The following is a 14,776-nucleotide window of genomic DNA, read 5'->3' on the forward strand; positions in this document are numbered from 1 at the left end:
GGACTCACTACATGGTATTCTGTTTTGGATGTTGTATTAGTTAATGACCACTTTCAGAAGACCAGATAAGCGCTGAACTATTAGATGGAATATCTTATCACAAACTATGGTGATGTACGAGAACGAAATGTATCCCGAAGAGGTAAGTAAAAAAGCGGGGTCAGTTCATCTTTAACTGTTTATTTGTATGTGCAACATGGTCATAAATATTAAATCATTTAATTTGACCAAGACAGCACTTTTCGATACCTCGCATCAAACTAGGCCGCCCCGCGTCCTTTCACATTAATTTCAATACATACGTGCAGAATCGTGTACCTCCTTCAAGACAAGTCACTGGAGGAAAGGTACCTTGTACGATTATAATCTTACGGCTGCACACGAAGAAATGTGCAAAAACTAAAGTGCAAGAAGGTCATCAGCTTTTTTTTTCTTCCGCTACCACGAAAATTACGTCCAAGGCAGCACCTGCCAGGCTCCCCCAAAAGCAAGGCAGTCAGTGTGTGTCTGTGCCTACAAGGGGCAAGTATGGTCAAAGAACTCGTATTTTGGTGACGAGCCACAGTTTTGGTAGTAGATGTACTCGCAGCAAAGGTTCTCCTCGTGGAAAGTGTCTGTGCGGCGCCAATAGCTGCAACCGTAGCCTGCGCAATTGAAGTAATCGGTAAGATCAATGTTAGCCAAGAACAAAACACAAAACACCGAGAATTTGTTTCTTGTTCCCTTCATATCGCGTTTTCGCAAGATGGCTTATGTACAAAACCTTTTGGCAACCAATAATGCATTTTAAGTTATTTGCTGAGCTGACATTAAACGATATTGTCCACAAACTGCAAGTCGTCGCATGCATGCTTAGCGTAAAAAATTTTTATTGTTATTTAGAGAGAAACAGCGATAATTGTTGCCTGCCTGAAGCCTGGCTATTCAAAAGGCTTGTCAGGCGGTGCAACACAAGATTTGCTAACTCATTTTATCTTTTGCCGTTCCATTCCCAAATTAGAACACACATGATTTCTTAGTTAGTACGACTAAGGAAGAGGAAGTTTAATTACACTGTTTTATTTCTGCTCAAGGTCATCCTGTTTTTATTTATGTATATACCGATCGAGGGCCATTTGATACATGCACAGTGCGTGTTTCTTGCGGATGATGCACGCGGGCGCCTCGACGAAGACGACGGACGCTCGCTGGCTCTCGAGCTGTCGGCTGAACTTTCCAGATCTGTATATCTGTACAAAGTATATCCTCTGTAGATATACTTTGTATATAGTCTCCAGTTCCTAATCCTTCGTTCGCGTAACAATATTAGAGGAATCGGGCCCTCTATTCCATTCCCACTCGTTTGTGGAGAGCGGAAACCATGGCAATTGACCTCCTTTTAACTTCGCGCATATGTTGAGAGTTGCACTATTCGCACTCCTGGTGTGGCGTAGCTGTTCCATTCAACTCCTCCAATGTATGTAAATGAAACGCGATCTCTAAAATTAATAAATACTTACATGCCTAGTAAGTAAAGGCATATTTTTGAAGTCTCAACAACGATACAAATGATGTAACCGGCTATTTTTTCTCATGTGCACTTTTATTCTCTCACTTCGAAAACTAAGAGAAAAGTGAAAGACATTGATAAATGTTATGCAAGATGACTTACTTGCATACTGACGGGCACCACTCTTTCCTGCACACATCTGCGAACGCCTCTTATCGCGCCCCTATAATACTCGGCAGTGTTCAAAAAAAGAAACATGGTACGCGTTCCTCATCGCCGTGTACTCGCGCGTAGGTCTGTTTGTGACGTGGTTTCTGTCCTCCATACTTGTGTCATAAGTCAACCATGCACTTAATAAACCGAATCATTCATGACAAATAAGGACGACTGTTTTTAATACACTGGAACATTGCAATGCAATAAAGCTTGCGTGTCTCCATAAGTGTAGAATCTGTAGAATTCTGCATTGCATATAATTACCGCTGCCGAGGTAATGACCTATAAGTAAATACTGATAAAGTCGGTATTGAAAAAAAATGAAAAGTGCAATGAATTAGTCAAGTCTGTGCTAGTACGTTAAAAAGTATGGTTTTGTAGTCTCGCCTAAAATCCGCATCTAGCACTCCCGAAATACGTATCCATTCTTTCCTAGCCACGTTCCTTAATCTCGAGCTGCCAGTCTTTCTATCTGTTCAACTGGTGTCATAATTCCATTCTGATTTCATTCTGGGTGCGTCAAAATATATAATGGTTCGGTTATTATTCCAATTTATTCCACCTGTCATAACATGTGTAATGATTCCGCAATCATTTCTGATACGGAGTTGTCACTTCGCAACTCTGACTGAGACACAGGTACGATCGCTATGCAGGTTTTGTTAGGAGATGCTGTGCTTGCGTAGTTAGAGAAGGGTAGCTGACATTAAAGAATATTTTATGCCATGAAAGCAAGACTCTATAATTGTTGACGCGTTTTAGCAATTCCTTTGACTGGCATTAATATAACTATGAAGGAAACTGGTGATTCATAAAAACGGTTTGGCATAGGTGTGGTACAGTTCTATGAGAAGGTTGATCTCTCTCGTACTTTTTTTACGAGGAGCTGAATTCGGTGTCATAATTGCTCCTGTTGTGCGCTTCATGGGCACATTCCTTCCAAGATCGATGCAGTATTTATTATTAGGAAACGTTGAAAATCCCTATTTGTCTGAACATCAAACATGTCAAACTTAGGAGATTGCTCACCATTTGCAGCATATGGGTGACGAAGGATAGAACAGAATGTACAGTGAGTGTATAGAACACGAAAGTTTCTCGGGAAAGAAATATCTGAAAGAAATAGCAGACAAAATATATTTTACGCTAACTTGGGCACTATGTAGTGGAAAACATTTTAACTTTTGTCTTGACGCACAATAGCAATTACCGCTGTACATGTAGGGGTGGCACAGCTTTGAATAAACGAATAATTCTGCCTTAGGATTGAATTATTCGCAAAATGAATATATAGGCTTTCATGTTTTTATCCTGGGACTATGCAAGTGTTTATTGTTTCCCTTGTGTAACAGAGGAGAGAGAGAAAGGATATATAGAAAGGCAGGGAGGTTAACCAGAGGTAATTCCGGTTGGTTACCCTGCACGGGGCGGAGGAGTAGAGAAAAAAGAAGAGGCGTGCACTAATAAATCGCGTATACTATAGAGTAGTAGGGTGTGGCGTTCTTGAAGTCAATCGCGGAGGTCCGTAGACCACAGGAATCTTACTAACGCGAATAAGGCCTTCAGTGAGAGCGTTCTTTGAGAGTACTGGCCTAAAGCTTTTAGTTCCGATAGTGGATGTTTGTTCAATTGGCCTAGCACTCGGCACATCACTTGTCCCTCGGCATTATAGCGCGGGCAGACATAGATAATGTGTGCGAGCGTCTCTTCACAGCTACATGTGTGGCACTTGGGACTGTTGGCCATTCCAGTAAGAAAGGCATATGAGTTCGTGAATGCAGCACCTAGCAACTGACGGTAGAGCATGGTCTGTTCACGACGTGGCAATCCAGGCCATAGATGCATGTGCATACCCGGAGTCGACGACCGCAAATGACACATGGTGAGAACGTTCGAGTCCCGCAAGGGCAAAGTACATTCACGGGACATCAATCGTAGCCCAGCTGCAGCGTCTGTTTCAAACGCCGACTCAGGAAACATTGACCACTTTCATGCGAAGATCAGACGGCTTCGTCGGCGTGATAAGTGCCGAGAATTTATCAGACATCCACAATGTAGAAAGCCGAGGATGAGGTCATAACTTTGATAGCGGTCATAGAAAAAAAATGGATGCAGTGATTCGCTAGTGTTTCCCTTCCTTCGCTGTTGTTGAGCCTTGACTACTGCCTGACAAAGCTAGAGATTTTCTTCTCTTCGAGGACGCTTGGCTTCTGCTTCACGTTGTCGCACAGACTAATCGGCCCTCCGGCGTCGCTGTGTTTCGCAAGCAAGCGCCCGCTGTCGCTCGATCCGTGCAAGCTGTTCGGCGTCCATGGCGGGAAATACCAGGTCTTTGCTCGCAGGGGACGGACTGACGGACGGATGGACGGACGGATGGATGAATGAATGGATGCATGGATGAATGGATGGATGGATGGATGGATGGATGGATGGGTGGATGGATGGATGGATGGATGGATGGATGGATGGATGGATGGATGGATGGATGGATGGATGGACGGACGGACGGACGGATGTTATGGGCGTCCCCTTTGGAACGAGGGGGTGGGTTGCACCAACAAGCTCTTGCTATTATACTGCCTAATGTCCTACCTAGGTTAAACAATAAAAAAACACTATGAACTACCACACCCAAATTTTCTGATCCCCTATTGTGAGCTGTGCTTTTGTGCGTCCCCATCTTTTGCCGTTTCCCTACTTTTCTCCAATCTCTACCAATCGTTTCTCTACGTTTCTCTACCAATCCTCCAATCGCCTCTTACTAATACCTACTCCAGACATGTTTACTTTGCCACTGCTCCCGCTGAACCCAAGGGCTTCAAGGAGGCCAGTGGTGCCTAAATCGACCGCTGGGTAGACGTCTTCACATTGTAATAAAACATGCTCCATAGTTTCCCTAGCTTTACTTCAGCAAGCACGTGCTTCTTCTTCCTTCTTGTATCTCGCTTTATAGGTGCGTCTTCTAAGGCATCCCGATCCCGCTTCGAAAACTAATGGGGTTCCGTTTGAGTTATCATAAATGGTTTCTTTCCTGATTTCGTTTTTTCCCTCTTAAGTAGTTACTCATGGCAGGTTTCTTTTCCATTGCCGCCACCCATGAGGTTAATTCAGCCTTTCTGACTTTCCGCTTGACCTTCTTTGTTCCTATGTTGCCCACCCTACAGGCCGCATACTTGCTGGTAAGCTTCCTAGTTCTTTTCCGCCACTGTGAATCAATGTTTTTCCTGTACAGATACCTGAACACTCTCCCAGCCCATTTACTTTCTTCCATATTCCTCAGCCGTTCTTCATACTCAATTTTAGTGCGAGCTTCCTTCCCTTCAAAACTAGTGCAGCCCATATCTCCCTGCACAGCTCCATTTGTAGTCTTCCTGTGAGTGCCCAATGCGAAGCGACCCACTGACCTTTGGTTCCCGTCGAGTCCTGAATATACCCCTGATTTAAAGCGAACAACCTATTTACAGAGGCTGTGGCACCCTCTGTTGACTAGTTTCGGTGTCAGCCTGGGTGCGTGAGGACCAACGACATTGGACGGGCGATATCCTGGGCCCCTCGATGGCTCTGCCCTTAATGTCTAGGGTAACGTTTACCTTAGGAGTTGCGAAATGGTGACACCATGGAAGAACAAGTATTTTGTGTTTTACTCGCATTTACCCTGAATCTGGCGTTCATGCAATACACCACCCACCTTATGTTCTGATGTTCTGATTCTACTTTCTCGAGCAGCAAACTTGAATGGCCGAAAAAAACGTATTGCAGATTCATTCTGATACTTCCTTGCACTTATGGCTTCCTGCTTGAAAGATCCATAAAATATTGTAGTACGATTAGCCTTTTGGTAACTTCCCCTTGTTTGCGGTGGGTTGGTCGGTTGATCGGTCGGGTCTAACCTGGTCTGGTCTATCTCTGTTACCTCTTTCGCACCAATTTGACTCATTGGGAAGCCCATATAGCCTAATCGGTAGAGCCTCGAGCTGCTATGCTGAGAGACCAGGATTCGAAACCAATTGTCGGACCTACTAAGGTCATCAAGTGGAGAACACGCGGCATATCCCGCTTTGCGCTTCAAAGAACCTTTTTCCCGCCCAACTAGGCCAGTGGGTATACGCCTCTCTACAGTGAACTTCTCTGACCCCAACTTGGGTCACTGGGTATACGCGCTACTAGGTATGTGCCGGTGGATATGTGCCACTTTTAGTGAACGTCATTGGTTTCCACTTGGATTTCCGAGTATTTGGCATTGGTGTATGTGGCACTCTTCAGCAACAACAGCAACAGAATTCTGTGCGGGGCGGAACTGAGTAAGCGTCATTTACATTCAGACAGACTTGTCGGAATAAGTGGACTTTGTGGCGGCACCGTTAGATAGCGCAGAGCTTCCGGAGCGAAGCGCGAGAAATTAGTCCGGATGCAGCATATGTGACTCATACACGAAGCGCTTCGGCGATAGCAATACGGCGTGTCACTGCCCTGTGCTTCAATGCTGATCGTATTAACTTCCACAGTCCTCCTCAGATTCTTTCGTCCGGAATATGTATCGGGACTGAGTATTCTTTGCATGCGAAATTATCGTTTTTTTTCGAATACGCGAGTGCTCTGCAACATTCTTCAATGAAAATATGTGGCATACCCAAGGTCGGTCGTATTTGTTAACTTACTTTTTTTACTGAATAAAACTTCAGCTAGCTTCAGTCTTGTACCGATGAGAAACCAGAAAATGGTTGCTAATGGTATTATCTAAATCATCCGAGTACTATAGGGTCGGTGACGTGATTAAATCTTCGAAATTCAGGGTTTCAGTGATGTCACCTAGCGTGTGAGTTTCAAGTTCAAGCTCTTCTTTAGCGACTTACTCTCGCGTTAATTTTGAATCATGGTTTCGTGTGATGCGACGAACGCCGGTAGCTTGTTAGCACCATCATAACTTATTGGACTTCCACAACACCACTATACTTTCATGGCATATGGCTGTTGGCGCGAACCTATGAACGGGAGTTTGCGGTTGCAGAAAATAACTTTGCGACGAATTTCTTCAAGTGTACCGCGCGATAAGGACATTGAAAGACAAAACGGGAACTGCTAATTTCCGAGTTTTTGCCAAGAGATCAGATGTAGGAGCGTCGCAAAACAGTGTCGACCTCAAATAAATTGGGACACCAACTGAAACCTGTCCTTTTCTCATACTTACTGTCGTAGCGATGATAAATAACTCTATCTTTGGCCGCGTAGCAGTCAGATGAAGTCATGGTAAACTCTCCGCGTCTGAAATACAATTGAGAAAAAATAGTTATTTAATATACGATGCTTAATATCTTATAGTTGCTGTAGTGTGTTACCACAATTACACTACTGCAACGCGCATAAGTAACTAGCTTCAACATATAAAAGCTCGTTTTGTAATACATGGAAGCAAAAACACGACTTTGAAAGTAAAGCCCTTTGAAAAAAGCCTAGAATCCCCATAAGTCTTTTACCCAACATCTTATTCAACAGCTCATATACTATTTATTTACAAACTATCGCACCCTTTTACAAGACATAGCAGGATCAAGTACAGGGTCAAAAAACAGGTACAAGGTTACTATTCAATAACCACAAAAACACAAGTATCTTGCGTCACGTGGTACACATCATATGTCCTTGAGACATGTGTCTCTGTGTAATGTGCATTGCTGAGTGTGCTCTGCGATAGTATGCTTGATAAAATGACGCATGCTGAACAGCAGTCGAATAAGGGATGTCGCAAGAGCCAACGTTCTCGACAAGAGTAATTCGTGCACTTAGCCCGTGTTCATCCGTTCTTTGGCAGGAGTCCTCGGGTGATGTCATCTTCCGCTGCAGCATGGACAGCGCTGCATGGCACACGGCTTAAGCGCTGCACGGCCTAAGCACTGCACAGCCTAAGCACTGCACGGCGCAGCGAATGTGAATTTTCTCTATCAAATTGAACAATCGAAACAAGCTACCGCTACGGAGGAAAGTTGAAAATATGTGTTCTATTGTAAAAACCTCGGGGTGAGGGCGATGACCATTCGAAATAGATGTATTAAATAACGTAGTCATTACACAAAGGCAAAAGTAAAACGCAGTAGCCAGTGCAAGCGCTTCCTTTTTGCTTTCTTTAGCTTGTGTCTGCTGCCTTTAGGAGGTGGTCGCTTGTCTGTGCATACAAGAAGCTTACCGGTCAGTTCCCTTTCACTTCTGTAGTGCATCATGAATTGTGCAGGATATATGTTCTGAAGCAACGAATCCTCATTTTTCCTGATGGCACCAATAATGTGTACCTATGTATGTCGAACATCGGGAACAACAAGCTCTTAGCGACTGGGTTGACCGCTACTTTCATCATAATATTGGTTTCTTTCTGTTGTCAAGGCGACTAAGCTACCTTTATGCTGAACAGCTAGAAAATATCAAAAGTGAAACACGTGTCTACTTTTCAATAACCCACGTAGGTTCGCTATAGCGAATTTGAGATGGCAAAATTCTTACATTGATCCTTCTGAGCCGAATGCAAACTCCACAGAAGTGCTGTGATTTTCAAAGGAATATGTTCCGTATCTTCGGAACTTCACGCAGTGCCGCACTCCACCGAAGTGTGGGTCCTCGTAGTAGTTCCTGAACATAAGGTACCACTCCCCAACATCTGGGTAACACTGTACAGAGGAAAAACAAAACGAAAAGCATAACGTTGAAAGAAATGCGAGCCGCTCCTCAAATATCAGCAAAAAATAATGCCATTGTTATTTAGCAAAATTGCCGAAGTAAGCCTTTTTCTCTGGCGAGGGTTTCGTAAGGCTCACTTGCATAAAACATGTTCTATATAAGTGCATCTACCACATCGATTATCACGACGTGAGCAGATCATGCTGCACCGTATGTGGCCAGGCGGAGCATTTACAGACACCGAGTCTTTCATGTTGGGATATATGTGGTCCGTACAACAAACGCGGTCGGTACCACGATACAACAAACACAATTCGAGTGTTGTTAAATTGTTGTTAAAAACACTAAATTCCGGTTACGTCTTCACAATGTATAACTAGGACGTCCAACATTTTTTTCGGACTTGTCGATACTGGTACACTGTACATGATTTCCTTGACAACACACCCGGCCAACTTCTTCTAGTACACGTTTTAATGGAGGGCAATTTAGAAGTGAGTCAGGTAACCTTGAAGAGGGGAGAATGAAGGCTGGTCACCGGAAGCACTGTAAGGTATCCTTCTAAATGAACTCAGTCCGACGAGTTTAAAAAAAAATGGGATAAACGGCCTACTATACATAAATGCAACTCTTGAAAATTGAGCATAGCGTTTGTATTTTACACTTTCAAGTTTTCTTCGCTGGTAACATTGTTCTTCAGTCTTGTTTGAGCGTTGAGTCACTCATATTATGGGCAGTGACTTTGCTGGCTTTTCAGCGAATTGTGGCGGTGTTCACAGCTCGGAAACAGCTCCGACGCTAATGAACGTGGCGAAGACGTCCCAGTGTTTAAGTTTCCTAACACCACCCATATCTTGACCCATGCCACATTGTTGGTACCGGCCCTGTTTAATTATCATCATTATCACGATCATCATTATCATGCGTGGGATATTCATTCTTACTTCTACGCTATACTTTTTAAATAGCATGAAAATTAATTGCTTAGCTAGGGTGCCTGGGTTCATTGTGGCATTTTTATTATTTGTTTTCCTCTTTCTTTTGTTTGGAACGGCAGAATTCGCATATGCTTAGCTTTAAATGCTACCACTCAGATGCAGCAATGCGCGAATGTCAGATTGGCAGTTAGTTTTTCAACTGTTTCCTATATGCCATGCATTTTTCTCGTTGTTTCCCATTTCAGCATCGCTACTAGTAGAACTTTAGCCGTAGGAAGTGAAAGAAGAAAATGAACATCGAAGCAAGAGGAAATTTATACCTACGGTGGTCTGGACAGGTTCTTTCATCATTATGCTCATTCTGGGCCGAAGCTAAGAAAAGAGATCTTTTTTTCTTCGTTTTCTTTTTGTTATACTATAGATAATAGTATAAAGAATAGTATAGGATGTTCCACTCTGCAGTCATAATCCGGGTCTATGTGTGGCGGTCTTTTGGAACAGTTTACTTCAGCACAGACGCGGAATCATTTTTTCGGCACTCTGGTGTTTTCTTACTAAACAAAAAGATTTTTTTTCTTCAGCTTAGAATAATTATTCCTATTTTCCTTATCTCGTATTGTGCGTCTTGCGGTATTTTCCAATATCTCCTTCCCCACTAGAAGCATTTATGTATTTTTGACGACTTCCAAAATGCTAATTCCCTTCTTCCTTGTCTGTTTCTGTTACCTAATTCATGGCCAGGCCTCCAGCAAGGATATGCGCCGCGGAGATTCAGGACAACTATGACAACACAACGCATGGTGTCGACGCGTGTACATTGTTTATATTATTCCGGCGACTGTTTTCTTTCAGCTAACAAATGTTACGAAGTTATCACTTGGCGGAAGACACAACTTTCCGTACTAAAACTTTCTTGAATGAATACTGGTGTACATTCTGGAACTTACGCAAGCACCAGCGATTACACTGGAATGGAAGATGAGTCATGTATATATAGCCAGATCCGTTGACCCTACATCAGATTTTCGACAACCAACAACTGTGCGGGCTGTTTGTTATCAGTGGGGTTGAGTCCTTTTTTTCTGTGTGAAAGTTAGCCTAATAAAGAGTCAATTCTCGTGAATCGCAGTTCTGCCTCTGTCTGGTTCTTCACTGTCACTAAAACGTTGGATTATTTTTTGAGGCCACAGCAAGAACATGTCATGAGGGGTGAGTGCAGATAGAAGAAGAAGCAACGAAGCAAATTCGCCATAAGATTGCTGAAGAGGTTTTAACAGGTGGCTGTGCCTATTTCCGCCTTCAAGATTCTGGTCTCCTACAGGTACTAAACGTGCATCTAAGACAACGATGTGGCAGGCTTCTAACCCTTGAAAAGTCCTCGGTCGCACCACTTTCCATTAATCAAACAGCCAACCAATCAGCTAATCAACCAATAAATCAATCAACATTTATTTTCCGCAGAAAGCTACACGAGAAAAATTCAAAGCTTGACGAGCTCATGAGCTCCATACATTTCGACAGGGGTACGAAATTAAATACTAACTGCAATGCAGACTGGACACAATAAGAGATAAATACATACAAGGAACCGGCGTAACAACAGCGAATATAAAATACGCAACTGATATTTAACTAACAGTGTGCCGCGCTTCTGTCAAGGAAGCCACAATGTTGTGGAAACGTATTTCTGGCCACTGGAAGCAGCACCAGTGCAATAAAAGGGCAGGATAAATGTTAGCTGTCCGCAGCCTCGAAGTTGCACCGCATAAGGTAAACTGAATGCGCTGCCTCCTGTATGGTGGCGTAGGGCGGATCACTACTGCACATTTATATACTTGATACTTAGGATGCAATATTTCCGGCTAATACGAAAAGAATGATTGCAAGTGATTCCGTTCGCTCAGGCCTGGAGCGGCTGCCTGGTTTGAGAGCGCCGGCAGCGATAGCATGTCACGCTATACACTGCGTCCGAGTTAATGTAGTTATCCTACCTATTACACTGTTCTTTTTCATCCGTCGTCAGTATCGGCGTTCGACCCATCTTACATAGGGGATAGGACCGCCGGTGGTGGTAAAGGGTGAATGGTGAATGATAAGAAAGGAATGCAATCGAGCGAAACAAATCGCTACGTCGTATACCTGTGCAGCATTGACAGCGTTTGCAGGAGGCAGCCATATTTTGCCTTGGATTGCTGAAACTGGCGAAACGTATGGCCGGCATTGCGGCAAACCATTTCTTCTGGCATTGTGGTCGCTCCCCATAGTTACGTCGTAAGCTCTGACATCGCTGACAAACCACAGTCGCTGCGCAGGCCGCGCCTACAGATGGCGACTGGGTTCGACATTAAGTACCCTTCCCCTTAGCGGGGGGAGGGGGGCAGTAAAAAGAGAAATTCTGGTTTATCTGACCATTATAGTTGGCAACTGCTTGACATCCCGAGACCGAGCTTACCCTGCTGGCGTCTTGGTAACTTTGAAGGTCACTTCTGTGTTCTGGATAAATTAAAGCGCCGCATGCTGCTCTTCGCAGGAGGACGAACGCCGTCAACAACGCGTACACTTTCAGCCACTCCGATGCCATGGCTCTCCGGCGAGAAATGTTATTTAAGATAATGGATTACGTGCCTGTTCAGCACAGAGGGTGGGGACATGAAAGGTCGACAGTGTTGATTGACGGCGATCGGATGTTGCGAAAATTGGCTGTCACCTGAACACTTGTGATCTCTTCCTTTCTTTAACTTTCGCGACCTCATAAAAAAACGATTCCCGTGTCCCCACAAACACGCTCTCTGTCGATTGAACAGTCATAATGGCGATCACGATCATAGGGATCGTGATCGCAGGAAAGCCATCATCATACAACAGCTTTTGTTTGGCGTTGTTGTAACAGTGCCCAGCAAGTTTATGCCATCAACATGGCGAGCCTAAGAGCGATAACGTTGTGCTTGTCATAATGTCACAGAGAGATCACATTTATTGCCTTCGGGTAATTGGTCCAAATTTCAATAGGCAGCGAAGAATGACGCGCCTACCAAAAGCATCGTAAAATACTGTCTTTTATATGTATTGTGTAAAATATTGTTTTTTGTATAGACCGGATTCAATACCCATCAAGTGCCGCACGTCATCGGCGGTCATATTCCAGCCATCAAGGCATGCTCGAATGCATGTCAGTGCTCCACCTCGTGTATCCCGTGAGAACGCCATTTGCCAGATACAAAAAATATGCATATTTAATCCACATATTATAATACATTTATATGTGAAGTGAACCCTTCGGGCAGCGGTTAATTATATGCTATAAAATATTCCAGCAGAACTAATCTCACAACGACTCACTACGTTAATGCCATTGCCATTCAAGCAATGTGTAGCGACAAACCCTAGTCCTCCGAAACGCACCATGTAATAGCCGCGTGCTGTAGCTGGGCTCCTCTCTCGCGCTTGATTGATTGATGATGATGATTTACTTGGCAATCCGTATAAATAGGGTGGTGACAAATAGTCCCCTGCACGAATTTATCAAGCACGTTATACATAATTTTCATTCTAGCACTTTTCTGTAGCGCTCCTTAATTATTTTTCTACCTCTAAACTTAACTACATTGTACCACTACCTATGGTGTAACGGATCTGGTCGTACCGATCCGTCCGCTGCTTTTTTCGCACCAATACTCAAAACGTCTCTTGCTTATCTCGAATGTTGACCGGTTAACGCTTTTGTCTACATTAAATCTAAGCGCATCTAGAACGTCTACTTTACCTACGGGGGTCAATGAGTAAATCCCCTTCGCATTACTCGAGGATATGCTGAATGGTTTCCGGATTTTTGCTGGAGCATACACGTGCCTCATCTAGTTGCGAATATTGGCGCCGGTAAGTTTTTATCCTTAGGTAATGAGCGCGAGCCTCAAATGGTTCGAGCTCTTTGTGTTATCGTAGAAGTGTTGCCTTCTATTTTATGTCTCCTCTTTCATATAAATCTCCACAGTATTTTTTCTATCCATTTCTTCATCCAATTCTCCGTTTCTCTCTTATTCTTTCTGGTGACTGCTGGTTCTCTATATACACTTTCAATTATGCTGTACTTGGTTGCTAACCTTCGTTACCTCTTCCTCCATTCTGTTTCCACGCTTTTCAGGTACTGATACATGCGCAGTTTAGCCGCCCATTTATTTTCTTTCGTGTTCCTGAGTCAATCTTCAAAACTAATCTTGATCTGCGCTTCTCTGAATTCAAAACCAGTCCAATCCGCGTCACCCTGCACCACCTCATTTATGGTTTTATCGTGGACTCCCAAAGCCATTCGGCCCACCAATCTTTGGTTAACTTCCCACCCCGACAAGACATCCCATTTAAACAGAGAATTGCATTTGTGAACGTTACCACTGGGATCATTACTTCTTTCCAGATCCCATGCGCCATGTCATGTTTATTGTGGCCCCAAGGCGCTTATGTTCCAATATTGCTGCATTCGGCTTCCCCTTTATTGTAACATTATCTCCTGGGTGACTGAATAATTGTTTCCTTCGTTTATGTATACGCCAATGTATATTCATATTGCTTGACTATGGGTGTGACTTGCTGTTGAATTGATGCTACGTAATTACCCGTCTCTTCATTAAATATCACAGTTCCCGATTTCTTTGAGCTATACTTAAGATCTAGACTTGTCGCTGCGTTGTCACACATATTCGCAAGTCTCTTTAAATATCTCGCATTGTTCGCCAGTAACATTATTCCGTCCGCATACATCAGCCCTGGGACCTTCTGTTGTACCATTTGTCCATTACGCATTTAAGTTAAATCAAACCCTACTTCACGACTTTCCAGTCGCCGTTCTATGTACTTAACATAAAGCGTGAACAACAATGGAGACAGAGGGCATCCTTGCTTCAGCCCTTGGTGAATTTCCACAACTTCATTACATTTTGGGTCTTTCCATGCAATTTGTACACGGTTGTCTCTATATACGTTCCTCAGCAGCTCCAAAATCATCATTGATGCCTTCTTACTTGAGAATATCTCATACCAGTGCCTTGTCTACGTTGTCGTAGGCTCCTTTAACATCTAGAAATGCTATCCATAAAGGTCTCTTCTGAGCTCATAGTTCATAGAAATATATTATCCTTTACATCTGCTTTGACGGAACCCATTCTGCATTTTCCCCCCGTAGATAATTTTTACACCCACTTCTACTTTACCACACCATACCATTAAGTTTTACCATACCACATCATACCATACCTAACCCACTCCTACAGTTCTAATTTCATGACTTGCATTGCCATTTTATATATCATATCGCCGACAATCAGGTCACTGGCCTGTACAATCTCGTCTTATCCTTATTACCTTTTCCTTTTTAAATCAGGTTCATCTTGCTTGCACGCCATCCAACCGGAATTTTCTTTGTTCTAATCACTTGCTCTATGGCATTAGTCAGCAGTGCCTTGCTCTTTGGACT

General features: G+C 43.5%; 1 protein-coding gene across 1 annotated transcript; it reads right to left on the bottom strand.

Moving 5' to 3' along the window:
- Positions 1-241: 241 nt before the first annotated feature.
- On the bottom strand, positions 242-11,890 carry LOC142564454 (uncharacterized). The gene is made up of 5 exons (XM_075675456.1): positions 11,762-11,890; positions 8,198-8,361; positions 6,894-6,967; positions 2,735-2,818; positions 242-644 (listed from the first exon to the last, which is right to left on the bottom strand). Exons 1-5 carry the CDS (start codon positions 11,888-11,890, stop codon positions 514-516), a joined length of 582 nt encoding a protein of 193 aa, XP_075531571.1. The 3' UTR covers positions 242-513.
- Between the last annotated feature and the right edge of the window lie 2,886 nt (positions 11,891-14,776).

The sequence above is a fragment of the Dermacentor variabilis genome, chromosome 11 (assembly GCF_050947875.1).
Source record: "Dermacentor variabilis isolate Ectoservices chromosome 11, ASM5094787v1, whole genome shotgun sequence".
Lineage (NCBI taxonomy): Eukaryota > Metazoa > Arthropoda > Arachnida > Ixodida > Ixodidae > Dermacentor > Dermacentor variabilis.

What these genes read in the sequence shown, in the direction of transcription:
- LOC142564454 (XM_075675456.1), bottom strand. Translation starts at nt 11,890, where the DNA reads ATGGCATCGGAGTGGCTGAAAGTGTACGCGTTGTTGACGGCGTTCGTC. An exon ending in TATTTATCATCGCTACGACA is followed by an intron (nt 2,819 to 6,893) that starts GTAAGTATGAGA and finishes TATTTCTTTCAG; the next exon opens with ATATTTCTTTCCCGAGAAAC. An exon ending in TCACCCATATGCTGCAAATG is followed by an intron (nt 645 to 2,734) that starts GTGAGCAATCTC and finishes TCAATTGCGCAG; the next exon opens with GCTACGGTTGCAGCTATTGG.